This window comes from Protopterus annectens, chromosome 5.part0 (assembly GCF_019279795.1).
Source record: "Protopterus annectens isolate FY-2018-M chromosome 5.part0, PAN1.0, whole genome shotgun sequence".
NCBI lineage: Eukaryota > Metazoa > Chordata > Ceratodontiformes > Protopteridae > Protopterus > Protopterus annectens.
Window position 1 is genome coordinate 959430969 of NC_056735.1, and position 20916 is coordinate 959451884.

At 37.5% G+C, this 20916-nt stretch overlaps 1 protein-coding gene across 1 annotated transcript in view; it reads left to right on the top strand.

Annotated features, from left to right (window-relative positions):
• DOK7 (docking protein 7) overlaps nucleotides 1-20916 on the top strand; it is a 949191-nt gene that overhangs the window by 319657 nt on the left and 608618 nt on the right. Inside the window, exon 4 of the mRNA XM_044072729.1 lies at nucleotides 9293-9493. Coding sequence (XP_043928664.1) covers nucleotides 9293-9493 — 201 coding nt within the window. The remainder of the gene's footprint in view (nucleotides 1-9292; nucleotides 9494-20916) is intronic.

The following is a 20916-nucleotide window of genomic DNA, read 5'->3' on the forward strand; positions in this document are numbered from 1 at the left end:
CCTTGCCCCAGCTTCATTAACTGAATTTGAATTATGTAGCTCAGAGTCAGGGCAGTATCCTTCTATACCATGGAGCCAGCTCACAAAAGGGAGGCCCATCATGCCTCTCAACTGTACAGATTTGTGCAGAATGTCCAGGTTTTTGCCTCACACTTTTGGTCCATTTTTGATAAAATTGTGGTTTTCTAGAAAATTGGTGGCAAATTATTAAAGACTGAAGTTAGAAAATAATGGCTGACATTTGAGTTTCAGCCTTCATACCCTTCAGAATCATCATCTTCTTTTGGCTGTTCCCGTTAGGGGTCGCCACAGCAGGTCATCTGTTTCCATTTCTTCCTGTCCTCTACATCTTGCTCTGTCACACCAACCACCTGCATGTCCTCTCTCACCACATCCATAAACCTTATCTTAGGCCTTCCTCTTTTCCTGTTACCTGGTAGCTTCATCCTTAGCATCTTTTTCCCAATATACTCAGCATCCCTCCTCAGCACATGTCCAAACCAACATAATCTTGCCTCTCTGGCTATGTCTCCAAACCTTCGAACCTAGGCTGACCCTCTAATATACTTATTCCTAATACTGTCCGCCCTCATCACACCCAGTGCAAATCTTAACATCTTTAACTCTGCCACATCCAGCTCTGACTCCTGCCTTTTTGTCAGTGCCACTGTCTCCAACCCATATAACATAGCTGGTCTCACTACCCTCTTATAGACCTTCCCTTTCACTCTTACTGGTACTCATCTGTCAGAAATCACTCCTGACACTCTTCTCCACCCACTCCATCCTGCCTGTACTCTCTTCTTCACCTCTCTTTCACACTCACCATTACTCTGAACTATTGATCCCAAGTATTTAAACTCATCCACCTTTGCCACCTCTACTCCTTGCATCCTCACCATTCCTCTGTCCTCCCTCTCATTCACACACATATATTCTGCCTTAGTCCTGCTGACCTTCATTCCTCTTCTCTCTAGAGCATATCTCCATCTCTCCAGGGTCTACTCCACCTGTTCCCTACTCTCACTACAGATCATAGTGTCATCTGCAAGCATCATAGTCCAGGGGGACTCCTGTCTGATCTGGTCTGTCAACCTGTCCATTACCATTGCAAATAAGAAAGGGCTCAGAGCTCATCCTTGATGTAATCCCACCTCCACCTTAAATGCATCCATCACTCCCACCGCATACCTTACCATACCCTTCAGAATATTTACGATAATACAAAACCTGTTATTCTATCAACTTTCTAAGTTTGTAAGAGCAATATTTAAAAAGTGTCCCTATTTTTGGTCCTTGTTCCCACTTTTATTTATAGCTTTGTCCAGATTTCTTGCTCTGAGAGGTTGAGAGGTATGGCTCAGACCATTTTTGCCCTTTGCTAATTTGTCCTTTCAGCAGTGATGACCCTGCAATGCCATTGTTTGGGCATGGATACTTTTCACTAGACAAGCAGTGAAAGGGGATTGAGGCTTTCTTGTTCAGTCCATGAGAGATTCATCCCCAAAAGACCAGAAAGCAGCCAGTCTAAAGTGAATACTAGCCACTCCAAAAAGGTAAACTGTTCTTTCCATCAATTACATTGTGAACTAGTTTACCATCACCAGCAATTAGCAGCATCTGCACTTGTATACCCCTACTAGAGTACTGTTATTTGATTCCAAGTCATTCTGTAGTAAATTAGGAATTGCAATTGACTTAACGTGGGAGGCTGATTTGGCTTTTGTTACAGAAACCATCAGATCTTGATCTAGTGCCTGAGAGCCACTGCAGAGTCCCATAGATTTCAAAGTGCTTCTAGCAGGTTTTTGCTGGGGTTAGTACTTTCTCAAGATTCAAGCTGGGTGTTGTAGGGTTAGACACAGGCCCCTCTGTTATTTGTCATGTATATGACACAACTAAAAGATGCCATAGGATGCTATAAGGAGGAGAGGCATGAACTTTTACTACTGTACTGATGATCTGAAGCTCTTAGCTGCAATTCCTGAGGAGCAAATGTTTGGCTTTATCACCTTTGATAATGTATTTGTAATACCTACAAAATGTTCAAAACCCCGCAGCTAGGATACTGAGCTGTTCCGTATACAGTCATGTACCTCAGTCTTATATGAATCACACAAGACCCAAAGGTCTGACTTTAAGACCTTGAATTTGACTCACTGAGTTCCTTTGAATTCAAGACTCTTTCTTTAAGAACTGTTCATGCATTATACTGTGATGCACTATCTCTGATCTTTTGCAAAGTGACTGTTAGTGGTTTTGAAGATATGACTTGAAACATCTTTTAGATGGCGTTTCACCTACCAGACTCGAGCTCTCTAAATCTTATCACCTTCACAGACTTCACAAATGATCGTGAAGCTTCTTTTAGGAGGTCCCTGAATACTATCTGTTTAGAAGGGTGCATTTAATCCCCACAGCAGAGGAGTCGTGTAAATAAGAACAACTGGCATTGATTCATGGAAACCTCAGATGGTCTCATGTTTTAATTCATTACAGCCTGGTCACTCCTCCAAGTGTTTCTGCAATTACATCCTGCTAACACCTCTAGGTATCAAATATTGCTTTTCATAATTACATTAATAATACTAAAACATATTACATACAAGGTATTAGAATATTTCAACGTAAAGCTTACATGATGGCAAATACAACTGTATTTATGTTTGACCTCTGTCTAGTGCAACTCAAGCAATATAGAATATTATTAGTTTAATATTGTCTGGTCTGACTTGAATAAAGTGCTTGCTGTATCCTGCAATTGAGTCAAACCCTTTCTGGTTTGCTCAGGACGGTTTCCTTGGAATATTATTAGAATCCAATTTATTTGTGTTGTAATAATTTTTATATTTCTCTGAATATATTAACAATCAAGTGACATAAAACTGCTTAACCTCACATGAAAGCTCAAAGCTGAGTGAAGAAAATACTGCAGGCACTATGTGTTTATTATATGAATTGTTACTAGATATAGTAAGCTGCGTTTACAACATTACAAAAAATAATATTTAATGTGTTTATTGTCTATTATAAAAATTTCAAGATTGTAAATGGAATGAATGCAGCTACTGCAAAGAGTACTTTGTGCTGACCAGTTTTATATTTACTGTTTTCTAATAATATTTACGTTTCTAGAGATATAAGCATTTGCTTAACTGTGACGTGATAACTTCATTTTTTCAAAAGGCACAGCCACACCCGCTGGAGTTTAGAGTGCAAACTCAAAAGAGGATTTTCATGGGTCTTACATTTGTTTTTTATTTCCTTATTATACAAATCACTGTCCTATCTTATTTCATTCTTTAGTATCCCATAATGATAGACTTAGCCATATCATATGTGTAATAGCTAGGTATTGGCTAGGAGTTAAACAAAAACAAAGATCTCTACTGAATGCCAGCCACACAGTAAATCATTAGAAAATGTACTTGACCATACCAATCAACCTGCAGACATTGAAAAGAGGAACTAAAACCCTTGAAAATTAAGTACATACAGCTTACAATCTGAATATCTAATTAGCATAAATATAAATGTCCAACAGCCCTTAACTCTTGCTGTTTCCAGTAGGAATGTGGGATACTACTCAGAAACACATTTGAAAAACTGAGTATGACAAAAATGATGGAAAAAGGTTGAAAGATAAAACATATTATCAATGATACAGTGAAAAATCTGTAAACTTTAATTAACTATATTACAAACTTCTGCCACACAAGGTAATTATGTAACAAAATTATATGAAGGCGTAAATCAAGCCAGAAAATGACATACTTCCAAAAATAGGAACATTGTGTGGAATGGTAACTCGGTCCTGAAAAAAGGAATGTTCCTCCAAAATATGGGCAATTCAGAGGGCTGTACTTTACATACAAGGGAATGACCTGAAAAGTCATTTTAAAGGCTAGTATAGAAAGTGCTGATCCATTCCACTGGGAAAATATTCGTGTTTTTTACAAATGCTCACTGAAAATGATGAATGTATGTGCCATGAACTACAGTATTTTGCATGGAGAAAAACTTAATCTTCTGTTTCTGCTCAGATGTCTACCCCAAGCAATCAGAATTGAAAATGATGACTATTCCCTCAGAGCTGGAGCCATTCATTTTCCCCAATAAAACAGTGCTTGGGATATCCACCTTCATTTGTTCTTTCTCTAAAGACCCCAGAACTAGACCCACCGATACTAACACCTTTGCTTCTCAGTCAGAATTAAAGATCTCTAAAACATTACTAGGTGGGATCAGTTAGATCTATACATTTCATTAAAACAGACATCCATTAAAATAAGTTGTGCCAGACATTTATGTAATTGCAACATATGTGGTCCCAGGTCTCCTCTCCCTGCTAGCATTGAGCTGAGTAGAGAAAGCACCTTCTTTATCTGATCTTTCTGCATCTGGGTCTAGTGTTTTCTCATCTGGGCCCATTGCAAGTCCTGATTTGGCCAATGGTTGACCCATCAGTGCTGAAGCTAACATCAGTGAAACTTCAGAGTTGAGTTCAATCTCAATCTCAAGGTCAAAACTTTTGGCTTCTTCAAACCTGATGCTGACAGCTCCATCAACACTAATGTTGACAGTGAGTTATTTTATGCCAAGGGCTGCTTTGTCATAGCCATCAAAGGTCAGTCTTTCAGGGTTGGGGTTGGTATGGACCATGTTGGGCTTGACCATTCCCATATCCGGAGGTGACTGTTTAACTTTTGAAATTGAGGCCCACCACAACATTATTAATGCCAGCTGCAGTTATCAACAGTCAAGACTGAACCTTTTGATGATTGAGATCTCTGGTCAAACAGCAGAGCTCAATGTCAATGGCTACAATCAGAATTTGGAAATGTAGTATTAAAAAATGTTTTTCAAATACTTAGAATCCATAATACACATAACACCAAGTGTTAGTCTATCATGATTTATGACCTGCTGATTTTCAGTTCTTATCACTTCTCATTTGAACTACGTAACCTCCTTTCTTCAAATGTTAATATAGTGCATATTGGTTTAATAACAAATGACTCCAAACCAACTTCCTCAAAACCAAAGCTATGCTCTTTGACTTTTATACTTGACTTTTCATTCTCCACATGTCATAATCTGATATTATTCCTCATCTAATCCCATAAAACTGTCCTTTTAGTCATACAGCTAGCTGAGGTGGTAAAAACACACTGCTCTGCGGACCTAGAGTTTATGTCACTGAAATGCAGACCCTTCCATGTACCAAGCGAATTTAACAGTGTCAGCATCACAGCAGTATACATACTTACCAGTGACAACATAAATGAAGCACTAGCTAAACTATATCAGTCTTTAAATGATTTACAAAATCAAAATCCTGACGGAGTACATATAATAGCAGGTGACTTCAACCAAGCAAACCTGAAAACAGTCCTGCCTCAATATTTCCAGTATGTAGACTTTGCAACCAGAGGGGAGAATACACTGGACAAGGTCTATACAAATATTAAGCTACTATTTAAGGCAGTACCAGCCCCCCACTTGGGTAACTCAGATCACCTTGCCATTATGCTGCTACCATCATGCATTCCACTGCTGACCAGGGGAAGACCATTAGTGAAGCAAGTGGGAGTATGGCCAGAGGGAGCGGTCTCAGCACTACAAGACCAGTCTCACCACTACAAGACTGTTTTGAGAGTATGGACTGAAACATCTTCAAGGAGGTGGCCACAGTAAACCAACACATCAAGCTGGAGGAGTACACTGAATCAGTGATGGGTTACATCTCAAAATGTGTTGACGATGTGACAGTCACCAAAAGCATCATCACAAGAGCCAACCAGAAAACTTGGCTAACAAGTGATGTGTTCAAACTCCTGAAAGCAAGCAATGTGGCATTCAAGTCTGGTGATAAAGAGGCTTTCAGATTTCCAGATCACAGTAAATCAAAGTGGTGAGGAAGGCCAAATGCAAATATGGTTAAAAGATTATGAGCCGCTTCTCTAAACAAAAGGACCCCAGGCACCTGTGGCAGGGCACCCAGTCTATAACAGATTATAGGTCCTCATCTTCACAGAGTAATGATTATATGGAATTCCTAAACAAGCTCAACATCTACTTCAGAAGGTTTGAGAAAGGGAACATGACAGCATCAGAGAAAATCACCAACAACCAGAGTGAAGAAGAGCTCAGCCTCAACCCTGCTGATGTCAGAAGGACCCTACAAAGAGTTAACCCCAGGAAAAGAGCTGGACTTGATTACATTCTTGGAAGAGTGCTTAGAGACTGTGCGGACCAACTAACAAATGTACTCACAGACATCTTCAACAACTCACAGAGTCAAGCCATTGTACCCACATGTTTCGAGTGTACAAACATTATACCACTGCCAAAGAAGTCACCACCTGCTAGCCTAAATGACTATCATCCCATAGCTCTCACCACCTCTGTGATGAAATGCTTTGAGAGACTGGTCAAAGATGTAATAACATCCAGACTACCTGCAGACTTCGATCCACTCCAGTTTGCATACCGACTGAATCGCTCCACAGGAGATGCTATTTCTTTGGCACTCCACTTATCGCTGGACCACCTGGAGAACAAAAATAGCTATGTGAGGCTACTTTCCATCAACTTTAATTCAGCTTTCAGTACGGTCATCCTGAAAAATCTGATCAGAAAGCTGGTTCAACTGGGCATCAGCACTCCACTATGCAACTGGATTCTGGACTTTCTTAAAGGTAGACCCCAGAAAGTTTGCATAGCAAAGAATACATCAGAGAGCATCACCCTGAGCACTGGAGTCCCACAGGGATGTGTTCTAAGCCCCCTGCTTTTCACCATACTAACCCACAACTGTACTTCCAAGCACAGCTCAAACCATATCATCAAATTTGCAGATGATAAGACATCTGTGGGTCTCAACAGGAACGATGATGAGGCAGCCTACAGAGAGGAGGTGATTCGGTTCATAAGTTGGTGTTATAGCAATAATCTTGCAGTAAATGTCAACAAGACCAAGAAATAATTGTGGACTACAGGAAGAGCAACAGAGAGCACTGTGTACTTATAATCAATGAAGAAACAATTGAGAGAGTAAAAAGCACAACATTTCTGGGGGTGCACATTGCAGAAGACTTGATATTATCAGCCAACACAAATGCCTTCATTAAGAAGGTGCACCAATGGCTTCACTTCTTGTGAAGGTTGAGGAGAGCAAACCTACAATCAATGGCTGTCACAACCTTCTACAGGGTCACCATCGAAAGTATACTAACAAACATCTGTACAATATGGTATGGGAGCGGTTCTGCTTCCGAGCACCAGTCCCTCCAGAGGTTATTGAAAGCAGCTGAGAGGATTATCAGGAGCTCCATCCCATCCATATAAGACCTGCACATGTCCAAATGTCTCAGCAGGGCAAGGAAAATAACCAGGAATAGCAGACATCCTGCTTACAAGCTGTTCTCATATTTAACATTAGGAAGGCGCTTTTGATGCATACGCTGCAAAACCACAAGATTCATAAACAGCTTCTTTCCACTAGCCTTCAGGTTACTGAAGTCTAGGAACAGTACCCATCACATTGGACATTAAGGCAGTAATCCAACAATACTGAAAAGTCTCTATAGTCCAATATGTAACAAGGTCTTACCCACACCTAGACAACAAAGTCAGCAGTAATCAAACTGAACTGTCTTACTGTGCAATATAAATGTAGGCCTTTAACCAATCAATTTTTCCAGTGAAAGTAAGCTAATAACCTAGTAATGAGTGACAATCTGTTAAATCAGTGCAATAATGCAAGTATTTATTATTGTTGTGTTTGTCATATGTGTCTACAGAATTTTGTGTGTTATCATCATGTTAAATGTAGTCTATGTATTGTATGCACATTGAGTCTGAAGAAACATAATTTTGCTTGGTTTGCACTTGTGTGAATCGAAGTGACAATAAAGTTTACTTTGACTTTCACTTTCACTTACCCAGCCTCACTTTTACATTATATTGATAAATACATATTGTTGTTGTATCTTTCGGCTTTTCCCGGTTAGGGGTCGCCACAGCAGAACTCCGGTCAGCTAATGATTGGCACTAGATTTTTATGTGCCAAGTTGCCAGCCCTGATGCACAACCTTCAGTGAAGGTACGCCCATTCACGCATGTCTCCACACAGAAGACACTTTAGCTGAGAGTCGAACAGGACAACGTCTTACTGTGAGGCGACAATGCTACCGCAGCACCACCACCGCACTATAAACTCACAAATTATCTTTGATGTGTGTACAGTGCCTACAACCTCCTTGCCAGTAACTTAGCAGTGACTCAAGGGTAGCCACTGCAAAGGACATTACAGTACCTACCATTGGCTATATAGTTCCTTCATTCTAACTTACTCCACATCTAATCATGTTATGCTCCAGACTTTGTTTAACTAAATTGGCAGGTTTTCACTAAATTCACTCAGATTCACTTATCATTCCATCTTGCTGTCCACTCTTCGTATCCTGCCAGTTGCTGACTGGTCACTATTTTCTTTGACTGAAATATATACTGGGCTTAATGTTGGCTGTTGTCCCACCCTTTCAAATACCCAGCTATTAAAGATTAATTGAAGGTACTTAAGCCATCATTCTCTTTCTTCCTCTCCCTAAAAACATTTGGACATAACCCTACTGCCAACATCTATTCTTTATGTGATACATTTACTTGCAGTTGCAAAATCTTACACAATCAACACTTCAGACTACATAAATTTCCATCAAAACATATTGTGCCCCACTTCTTACTGTTGCTGTAAGCACTTACCTCACTGTCCAGTTTTACCTGTAACACTTAAAGAATGTGTGTGTTCACTGTGCTTCTTCCATAACTGACCCACATAAGTGTTGTCGTAATTCCATCGCATTATTCATAATATACTACCTCAATTATTTCATAAAAGTATTTGTACTTCAGTTTTACAACTGATCCAGATAATGGGCAAAATTGTGCAATTTTCTGGATTATTCTGATGAAATTGCTAAATAATGCAGTGTTTTCCTATCTGTATTGCTTCTGTGCCTGCAGTTCAGTTTTACTTTTGATGCATTGAAAATTATCTCTTGGGCTTGTCTAAGAAAAGCATTCATGAGCTCAGTCTACCTACTGGGTTACCAAATGATTATGTTAACAAATAAATAAAGCACTCCACTGACTCTAGTAAAATACATGAAGAAAAAATATTAGAGGTAGCCAAAATTCATCTTTAAGTTGTGACACTTTTAGCAATAATATTCATTATCACAATAAGTATGTTTTTCTGTAAAGTGACTCATTCTTTTTAAATCAGTTCACAGATTTCATATCACAGTGCTACCAGGAACACAGTTAGAGAGTGGACAAGCAACAGTTCATTTTTGCAACAACATACTGGTTATTGTACGTGACATCCCGCCAGTGATCATAGGGCAGTGGAGATTATCTGACCTCCGACGCTATGGAGCTGTTCCCAATGGTTTTGTTTTTGAAGGTGGTACAAGATGTGGCTTTTGTAAGTACATTTATTACTTGATTAAACTGCTGGCCTGTATATTATTTAATTAATAAAAATATTGTGCTTATTGTTCCGAAAGATATACCCACATTCTATGACACTGTATTACAGCTCTTACTCCTTGGTAGTATATTGGCAGAAAGCAGTTTGTAGCATTATTGTTGTTTTACTGACAATTATTTGTTTGCGTGTTTGTTCATTTTTTGCTTGTCTTTATTGATCTTACTACAGTTGTCTGAGCATCACACCTGATTTAGGTGGGTTCCTATCACGTAGTCGAAATTTTACAAGTTAGAACCTCATATGGTCGAGACCATAAGTTCAAATTTGTAAAAGTTCGAGCGCTTGAATGGAAATCTCCATAAGCGGAGGTTTCCATTTTGTTCAATGGGGTGCGATCTCGGAGTTGGTATATTTAAGTAGCGGGGCTGTGAGGGTGAAGGGGGGCTTGCCCCCCTGCTTAAAACAGTTTATTTTGTTTTCTGTTTCTTTTTTTTTTTTTATCCATAGTCGAAGTTTTGTAACTTCGAACATAATGGTTCGAACATTACGTGTTCGAAGTTATAAGACTTTGACTATATAATATAGACCCGATTTAGGCATGGCACTATGATTTTTGACCTCAGATATTGCCTTGTTTCTCCTAGACATACTAATTTTCTTCTGATTTTCCTCCTGAAGTTAGACATGTCCAGCAGTGAGTACATTGTTAACTGAAATAAGTTTATGATTCGTCATCACTAATTATATGGGTTTTTGGCATGTAAAGACCTTGCATTCCAAAAAGTTAAAAGGTGCTTTTCATTCAAGATCTCTGCTATGATTTTATAAAGGCCAGTGCTACGATTTTAATATTCAGAGGTTGAGAGTTAGGCTGAGTGTTGTGTCCAGCACTATATACAAGTCAGAATCATGTTTCTGTTCTGTTCAAGTGAATAGCAAAGCAATTTAATATGTTGCTTGTAATATACAAAGGCAGAATGAACATTGCAATGAACATTACAAGGAGACTGAGAGATGACTGATGCCTGACCTACAAGCCATTTTTTCATCCAGCCCTGTTGAAAATGTTACATATTCACAACAAAAAATATACTATAAGGATGGAGCATTTGACAGTTATACAGTTTGGAAGCATTAATTACAACTTCAAGAAAGTTAAAAGTTTTAAAGATCTTGGCACTGTTCAAGATCTGAATTTTGTAGTTGACCATAATGTGCCAAACATACTTTAAAAATAATGACATGATTAATTTGTTACTGATATATGTTAAGGTAGCCATGTCGCCATAGTTTACTTAATTAGTTAAATAAATTACATAGTGTTTTACAGCATTCCTTTCATATTATGTTAAGCAAACTGCTCATCTTGAGAGGCTGCAACATTGTTAATTTAAAAAATGGAGGCCTCAGTTTTATCTAAGTATGACTGTAGATGTAAAATCTCACTCTGTACTCTATCTCTTGCAGACTTTTATGAGATGACATGTTTGCTTTGTACATCTTTCAAGGACTGTTTCCTCTGAATACTTTTGACTAATCTTATACTGATTTGTCAGCTTGCAAATCAAAGGTTAGTTCATTGACAAAGACAGTTGCATCGGAGGTTTACCTAGCAGTGCAAAGGCACTGTAGCTCAGGAATGCATGCATGGAAGAATGCATGCTTATAGGTCTGCAAGCCTTCACTTTGGTGAACCAGACTTCAGTTCTATGGCATCGTATGAACAGGCCTACGTATGGTGCCAAAACCATGGTCTGAGACTAAATGCTAAACCTTTTGTAGTCATACATTTTAGTACATTTGGCACATTACATCTACCTAAACCTCAGCACAAAAATAAATAGGACATGCTGGAGGGACAGATTCATTTCCCAAAGGCTCCCCTCACTCTGGAATACAATCCCAATTCATGTTAGACATAGCCCCTCGCTGACCCTCTTCAAGCGAAATTTGGACGCGTGGATGGGAAATCGCAAATTCACCCCTGGGATCTCTCCTGTGTCCCTGCTAGACAGAGGCACAGTAAACTAATCTTAAAAGGGTACCTTCTGTGACCTACTTTACAAAGGCACAGTAGGCTAATCTAATAGGGAGGCGGAAGCCAAATACACTCTGGTTAGGCTTATAAATGCCCTAGGGCAGATAGCCTAGTATCTACCTATGAACCTATGAACCTAAGATGAAACGAAGTGATAGTGCCGTTGTACTCGGCTTTCATCAGGCCCATAATCGAGTACAATCCTTCCTTCTGCATTTACCTAACCAGGCACTTACACCAATTGGAGCAGCCCTGAGGTTTCTCATTAAAAAATATAAATTATAATTCACATGTCCTATGCAGACTGACTAAATGCTTTATCCCTTTTCCCCATCTCATATTGTTTATTGAGAGGTTACCTATGCCTGACCTACAAGGCATTTTCTGATCCAGCCCTGATGAAAATGCATTCCATGGACCTGAACCTTATTTGCGATGCTAACAGAACTTACTGGAGGGACAGATTCAGATCCCAACATCTACCTCATCTATGAAATAAACTTCCCATCTTTGTAAAACAAAGCCCTTCCTTCACTCTCCTCAAAATGAATTTGAATAAATGGAGGGGGGACCGTATATTCACTCCTAGGGTACTGCCCATATCCCTTATGGGCAGAGGCAGTCTGTAAAATGACTCAGAGCTCCAACACCCAAAGTCCCACTATCCTGATACTACCCCATCTCATATCTGAGTAGTTAAGATATAATATTGTCATATCCTCGGCATTATTGCCAAGGATTGTAAAGGCTTTTGTGCTATTAGCCTAGTAATCACCTTTGAACCTATGAACCGATGACAAGAATGATTACAGACCTTAGCAGTAAAAAGAATCCCCAAATCTACTATGGATGCTGATGCTCCCCTCATTCTAAGGTGAATGAATGGGCAGAAGGACTTGCATCCCTGAGAGAACTGAATGAGCTATTTGGGTGACTGAAGAATAAGCTAGGAAGTAAAAGGCAGGGCTCATTGTCCATAAAAAATGGCTATTAATGAGCAAGCTACTAAATGGCCAGAAGTCTACAATCTTGCTAATACAAGTTATGCAAATGCTTATGTCTAAATTCATATAGGGGGCATTCCTGGTTTTGTACAAATGTCCCTCATGGATAGGGACAAAAATAGATCCCCTTCAATGGAATAAGAAAATGGTGATAATTAGGATGTAGTACTTTAGAGGCATAATATTCCTACAAATTGAGTTTGTGGGATCTGTAAGCGACAATGTTTAGACCTTAAATAGCCCAAAAACCAACCTAACCCTGAGTGAGACACACTACTACATTACATGTCCTGGATGCAGGAACTACCTTTCTGTTCTGTTTTGGAGATCATCAATCTCATCCGAGTGTGCTAGTTTGCATACAGCCCTTATGGTCATTTAAACTTGAGACGACCCTCACCTGAATGTGCTATGCCACATATACCACTCTGGGATGTTTGAGTTTAAGACCACCAAATGATAAATTAACAATCTATGGGGTTACACTTGCCAGTAGAATAAGGAAATCGAAGACCAGTATAATTCTGTAAACCGCTAACACAGAAGGTAATGACAGTGCATCATTATGCAGGCAGCACTGGGAGATTCTGAGTAAGGGCAGAAGCAAGAAGGACTAAGAGATAAAGAGGTGGCCAGAGGAAATATCCAAAGGCAAAAATCATAAATGTTCAGTTTGAAAAGGTACAAGTATTAGGAAAAAACAGCAAAACATTTTCAGTTATATCATGAAAATAAAGGTATTAATCATGGCACTGGAAATGCAGCAGGGAAGGTTAACTACAAATGAATGTCTATATTACGATGTTGAAAGGCGAGTTCACCAAACACATTTTAATCGACACATACATTTTGAGCTTTTGAAATGCCAAATGGCCGCTTCAGGGAATTTTTTCCCAGGGGAAAAAATTGCATGGCTATACACAAACAAACCAAACTTTCAAACCCTACATAGTGGGGGCTTTGCTCCCCCCACCCCCAATGTGGGGGGCTGTGTCCCTCACACACCCCATAACTAAATATACCAACTCCGAGATCGCACTATAGTGGAGAAAAATGCAAATCCCCGATGACGGCCGAGCAATTTTTTTATCCTGGGAAAAAATTCGCTGAAGCGTCCCTTTGTCATTTCAAAAGATCAATATTTACATGTCGATTAAGACGTGTTTGGTTAGCTCATCTTTCAACATCATCATATAGACCTGGAAATGATTTATGATGACAAAGAACTGTGAGGACAATTGTAATTTGGCTTGACTGAAACATGTCAAAGCTAAAAGAAAAAAGAGTTTTTGCAATAAGGTACAAACTCTCTCCCCAAACTAACTCTGTGAGGGACTTTGACCCCATGCCAAGAATTGTTATAAGAAATTTTGCGAAGACTTTGAATATTGAGGTAAGTAGAAAACTCAAATACTCTTGTTTGTTTGGGTTTGGAGGAGTTGTTGCTTTTCTCAAACATTCTAATAAGTTTCATGAAGAAATTGATAAGTTTATGCAAACATTAGAATTAAATGTTTATATATAATTTATGTGCAGTAAGTTTGCAGAAGTTTAACAATAATCTTCTTATAAAGCATCAATGGCAGGGCAGAGAGGGGTAAGAGTGGTATAATATCCCATTTCAGACTCATATAGTCAGAGGAAAATACTAGGCTAGCTGCCCTTGTGGGCCATTTTAAGCCTGTCTGATTTCATAAAGATGATAATCCCACTCTTTATATTTCATCTGTAAGGTAAACACCTTAACCATTATGCCAACCTCCAACCCCCTTCATAGAAAAACAAAGGAAGTAAGTTACCAAATTGGCCATAATATTGTTGGTTTAGATACTTCATGTAAAAAAAAAATCAGAACACACCAGGTCATAGAGGGTACAGATTTCTCCTTTTTCACAGCTTCAGAAATCCTAGAATTTATTATTATAGGGAACATGGGAGCTTTTTAGTGTTGTAATTGTAAGTCCCACAAAATTAATAATAATTATGGTGTTTTTTTCCCTAACTGAATGCAGTTTTTGTTCTGCAAATCAAACCCAGCTGGATTTTTCTTTAATAAAGGTACACAGATCCTGTTTTCCAAAGCTGATTCTTAATGCAGGGAAAAAAAAAACAAAACAAAAATACAAAAAAACAAAAAAAAAAAATGACATACCATAAATGTATTTAAGTAGTGAAGAAAAATGCATGTGTTGTGCAAAAATGCTTATTAAGGACCAGTTATAAGGAACAAACAATAGAAAAATAAATATAACTTTCTGTGATTAGAGTTACTATTATCTGATGTAATATGGTCAGATTGATTCGCAGTGAAAGTAATTATGGTTTAATTGGCCAACTGATTGAATTTAGCACTTTATACTTCTTCACTTGGATAATGTGTTATCTGCAAATTTCTTGGCTAGCAAATATTTTATAGTGATCATATTAAGCAATTTGCTAATGAAATGAGCAAGTGTTAAAGACTCTAAGATCACATGATTTTTCACAGATGAAGGGGGCTGTAATTTGTATGTAAATTGTATATATATTGTTGGCTAAGGTATGAGGTCGGCATGAGTCAGCAATTTTGTCTTATTCTTTGATTATGTTTTCATTCTCAATTCCCCCATTTTTATTTTTCCATATGTGTTTGCCATTCAATGACTTAGGTTGTGAGATCTCAGTCAATGCACACGTTTGCCTATTTAAGATGTTTCTCCATTCCCCACAGCCATGTAACTGTACATATAAATATCTAAATAAGAGGGTGAGGGGGTTAATTGCCTACATGTAGGCTACAGGTGGGACTTGCTACCTGAGAAAATGTTGCAACACTGTTATGCAGTATGGTGCTTCAGGAAGTCATGCTGTTATTTATTTGTGATTGATGAATACCATTCAGGCATGGCATTTATGAGTCTATCTTTGATAGGGGAAGCAATTAAGCCTAATAGTACTGTCAATAAGATCTTTTGGAAGCCCATGCTCTAAGGTGCCCCATACTGGGATAGAATAGAACTATTTTTTTTCTTCTGGTCATCAGTCATTTTTTTATCTTATTTTATTTTGCTTTAAAACTGTTGTTGCTTAAGAAAATATGCAAAAACAAAATGCATAAATCTTGATTTTTTCAGGTTAATGAAGTCTGAAGTTTTTTTGAGGTACCATCAGAACTTCAATCAAATGCTTTGAAAAAGTTTAATTTGTTGTTTAGAAGAAATTAAATAAGTTGCTTGTATAACATATAGGTTTATAGGTTCATAGATTAGTAATAAGCTAACTGCATTTGTGAGCCTTTTTAAGCATAGCCAATTATCCTTTGTGAGACTCAAACCCTGCACCTTGTGCTTGTAAGGCAAACACCTTAACCATTAGGCCACCCACCTTAGGTAAAACTACTATTTAGATTGAAGTCAACCTATCTTCCACAGAAAATAATAACTTATTCCATGTATTTATTCTTGTTTTAATAGTATCTGCAATATTTTTTTTTAACTCATCGTTGCTATTTCTTTACAACTGCATATAAGATTCACCTTAAGTATTTAATTTCTTTACCATCTCATTTAAAATTTGCTATTAGCTTCCATCAGGTAATTTAATTTATTTTTAATTAATAAGATGTAAGTTGTATTCTGGATGAACTTTAGACCTGACATCGAAGCAAAATATTTTAATGCTTTTTTAATATTTATTAGTGAAGAATCAGTAATACATATTGTTAACAGTATATCATCAGGAAATAACTGAATTGTGTAAATATATCGATCATTTGTTTTTAATCCTACTATGTCATTGTTAAGATTTTTGTAATTAACTAGAGGCTTAATAACCAAAGCAAATAATAGAGCAGACAAGGAACAACCTTGATTTATGCCCTTGTTTATCTTAATTGACTGAGAAATAAAAGATGCTAGTTTAGCATATAAGAATTAAATGAGATAAAAATTATTAATAAGATATACAGTTACTGGAAAAGCTGTATATGTTTAATACTTTAGTTAAATATATTCGGTTTACTGAACTAAACATTTATCTAGATCATAGCTAATTATAGATAGCTCTTGTTTGTTATTAGCATAATCAACTGAAGTAATTATTCTTTTGATATTAGCCTGTGTTTTCCTATTTAATATGAATACAGTTTGGTCTTCTATTAATGAAGGTAATGTTTTTAATCTATTGACAAGGACTGGCGTATACATTTTGTAATTAACATTTAGTAAGGATGTAGATCTACAATAAGAACATAAATAAGGGTCTTTATCCAGTTTTAATAAGGGAGAAATTATGATGGGGTATTTAAATGTAGTTTTAATTTATGTGAATACTTTTTGTAAAAGAGCTAACACACTGGGAGGTAATATTTTATAATTAAGAAATAATAATTGCCTAGAGCTTTATCTTCCTTTAACCCTTTAATTTCCTCCTTATGTATGTTATATAAAGATGTTTTCTACTTTTTTTGTTATTTGCTCTGAAAATATTTTCTTGTATATTTTTATTAAAAAATGTATGTTAGTGGCATTTTCTACAATACTGTTTTGTAGATTAATTTACTCATGGTGATTTCTAAAACAGTCCAGAATTTCTTTCATATTTTCATATTAGCTATTGCTACCAGGGATAAAAATTTCAATAAAATATTTGTATAAAAAAAGGGTACTTACGTATTATCGCAACCAGATTTTTGATGGGAATACTGGCTGGTTGACGATCAGGTAATATGTGTGTTAATGTTTTCGAAATGTTAAATACTGTGTTTTCTTTAACAGGTCTGGTTGTTTTTGGGAGTGTTGTCACTGAAAAGTAAAAAAAAACATACTGTGCTTGTTTATGCTCTTGACTGCCAGCATGTTGGTTATTGCAAGTCTGCCCGCTGAACGTTCCTTTTGTCGTGGCAGGAAAAGCGATGTCTGCTAACCTAAGAAGGGGAGTGTAAACTCTTCAGTACTTCAAATCCTTGACAAAATGCATGCTAACACAAATGAACTGGGCACGTTTCCAACTACAAATAAACAAAACCTTGCTGCCTTGATAACCATTTTTGAAAAACAGCATAGCAACTTTTGCCTTCTCTTACACTACACTTTCTGTTATGACTAATCTGAAAGTGTACAGCTATGTACGTGATATATTTATGTATACATGGACAGGAGGTCTCAGTTTCTTACCTCTACCATCCAAGCTAATGATTTCCTTTGCATGGGCTGTAAAAATAATCACAATGTGCTAAAGATTATTAAAATGAGTGCGGCCTTCTTAGCTGGTAGAATGTGAAGCATTACCATGCAGGACCTGAACAGCAAGCAGATATGACAAAGGTTGTACACAAAGCAAGATTCACATTTCCACTTACATTTAGGTTACGAATTTGGGACAAACAAGGTTATTCCCAGCAGAAACCATCACATTGAACCTTATCCTTTCTCCTACAATCCGTTTTATGGCCAACAAGCATATTACCGCAACCGCGAAAATCTGGTTGCGATAATACGTAAGTATCAAAAAAAAGAAAAGTACAGGTTTGCTGAACAATCTACTAAACCATCACAACAGGTTAGCGATAAAGTAGAAAGTATAATAGTAGTTCGGTGAAAGAAAAGGTTATCTAGCAAGGTATCACTGAACCCTATTTTGCACTTTTTTTTCACTTCCATATCAGGGCAGGTGTTGTCAAACTGCAGAGATGAATTCATTAATTTTCTGAATAAATCCAAAATTAGAAGTGTTTCAAAACTGCACATAGAGAAGTAATAAATGCTAGTTATCCAAAATAAATCTTTGCTTTACAACTAATGTTTATATTACCATCCTTGTATCATTCTTTTATAGAAGGCTACCTTCCAGAAATGGGACCAAATGAAGTATTTATAATATTAGAAAATTAAGTGATCTCCTGACGTTGACTTGTGGAATGTTAAAACATCCACTGGAAACAAATTAACTGAATTCCTCAAAGATATCAAAGCGAAAGCATGCTGTTGCTTTTCAGATGTTCCCCTCACCACCAGCAACATTGTTATACATTTAAGAGCGTGTTGCTTTTAGGAAGCCAGAAATAAGTCAATAATAAATAAAAAAATGTCATGTATATTTACTTCCTGTAGTGGAATGTTCTTGAACAGAAAAGCAGTATCTTTCCTTTATACTGAAAAAAATGAGGAAAAGCAAGTATAAAAATAAATGCTTTTGTAGCTTGAAACCAATGACATTTACTGGACTGCATTTATTTAAATGGTAATACACTGGAAGTTAGCTTAGCTTAAAAAGAATAACTTCTAAGGTGTGCTGGGGAACAGGGGAACAGTCAAGACAGTTTCTAACCAGAGTAAGAGAGACAGAAAGAAATGTTGCATCTCTAGTTAGAAAACAAAAGTTGTATGATACAGAATCAGTAGAACACATTCACTACAGTTCAGTTTTTTGCATTTCAGCGGTCGAGTGGCGTTCAAAAGACATGCGTGAATGGGTGTGCCTTCATTGAAAGTTGGGCATTGGGCTGGCACCTCGGCACCATAAAAATCAACTGCCAATCATTAGCAGACTGGAGTTCCGCTGTGGCGACCCCTAACCGGGAAAAAGCCGAAAGAACAACAACAACTTAAGGGAAAAGGCTTACTAGAATACAAAAAAGGGAAATTTAATGTTTGAGAATAGGTTGAGATCATTTCGGCCCCAAGACCTCTAATCATTCGCTTTACCAGATAAAACTGCATCGGCCAGGTGTCAGCTATCCTGAGGGAAACTTCAGAGGGAACCAGCTACTAGATGGTTCGATTAGTCTTTCGCCCCTATAGCCAGGTCAGATGACCGATTTGCATGTCAGGACTGCTACGGACCTCCACCAGAGTTTCCTCTGGCTTCGTCCTGCCCAGGCATAGATCACTATCTTTCTTAATGAATGCTAAAACAGACTCAGACCTAAAGCTTCTTTTGAAGCTTCTCTGGCATTCTACCAGAATGGCAGCATGCTTGGATCAACCCATCAAAATGTGCATTCTCCTATTGCTGTCTATCCGATGTTGGTTAATTTGTTGTCTAACAGACATATACATGTGTTCAATTAACTTAATTACAAAAAAAAAGATGTTAAAATTACTAACCTTGCAAAATATCTGGGTTGACTTATAGCAGATTCCAGTTTCAAGAAATAAATAAATAAATACATAAATATTAAAACCTTAGAAATTTCTAACACATTAACCTACATGGAACACTACAAATGAGAAATCATTTCTCCTTATTTCTAGATCATTTTCAAGACCATAACAGAAATGTTCTGATGGTTTCCCTTCCACAGTCATTGAAAATCCTCACTCAAGTCAAAAGATGATAAACATATGCACTCACAATCACACAGACACACACACACACACACACACACACACACACACACACACACACACACACACACACACACACACACACACCTAGCTCTCACTTATTGGTTTGTTGTCTGCTGCACAGTCCAAACATCTTCTGGGATTCAAATTCCATGTGCGCGGAAGATGAAGATCTAAACAACCAGTCACATAGACACAACAGGTGTTTGCGACTTGTTTTTGTCTTCTGCATCTGTGTGACTGGATGCAAAGGGTGCTCTTAAAGAAAAATGCCCTTGAAAAAAAGGAATTTTTTTAACTAAAAGAAAATTAATCTCCTGGCCATGAGAGGTACACTGCCATTTATTTTATTTTTTCTAGACAATACTCTGCAGTCTCCATTTTCCACAGTGTCCCTTTATTCTGGAGAGTCCGGAAGAATTCTGGATAGCTGGCAACCCTATTGCTAATGTTTTTAGTTTTACAAAAGGAAAGGGCATCTTCTAAAGAGTTACATATAGTTTTTCATTTTGAAAGAATGATTCTTAATCTTGGTGTAAATAAAATATGGCACTTAATACTATTGTACATTTTCATGACTTTCTGTGAATAGCCATTATCAAATCTGATGACAGGACCAGCAATTTTCAGGGGGAGGGGGGGTTGCCCAAACAGTACTAATAAATTCTTTGTCCAGATATGAGATGAACTGGGTAGCCACATAACTGAGAGGGATTGTTTCATTAACTAGAGGTTTTGTGAGAGATCTGTGAACTCTGTCTGTACCATATGATGAGCCCTCCTGAATGTTTAACAAATTTAGAATCCAACTTGTGAGGACATTAACCATGTTTTCTCCTTACATTTTCTCATGCATACCAAACAGTCTTATATTATTTCTTTTTTTAAATTTTCTAGGTCAGACACTTTATCCCATAGCCAGTATTTTGTTTTAGCAAAAATACACTTTGGTTTTCAGATCCCTTGCACTAGCAGATAGCCTTATTGTTTATATCCGGCTAAATAAACTTAGTAGATTGTGTTAGTATTTCCAACTAGTTGTACCTGCTA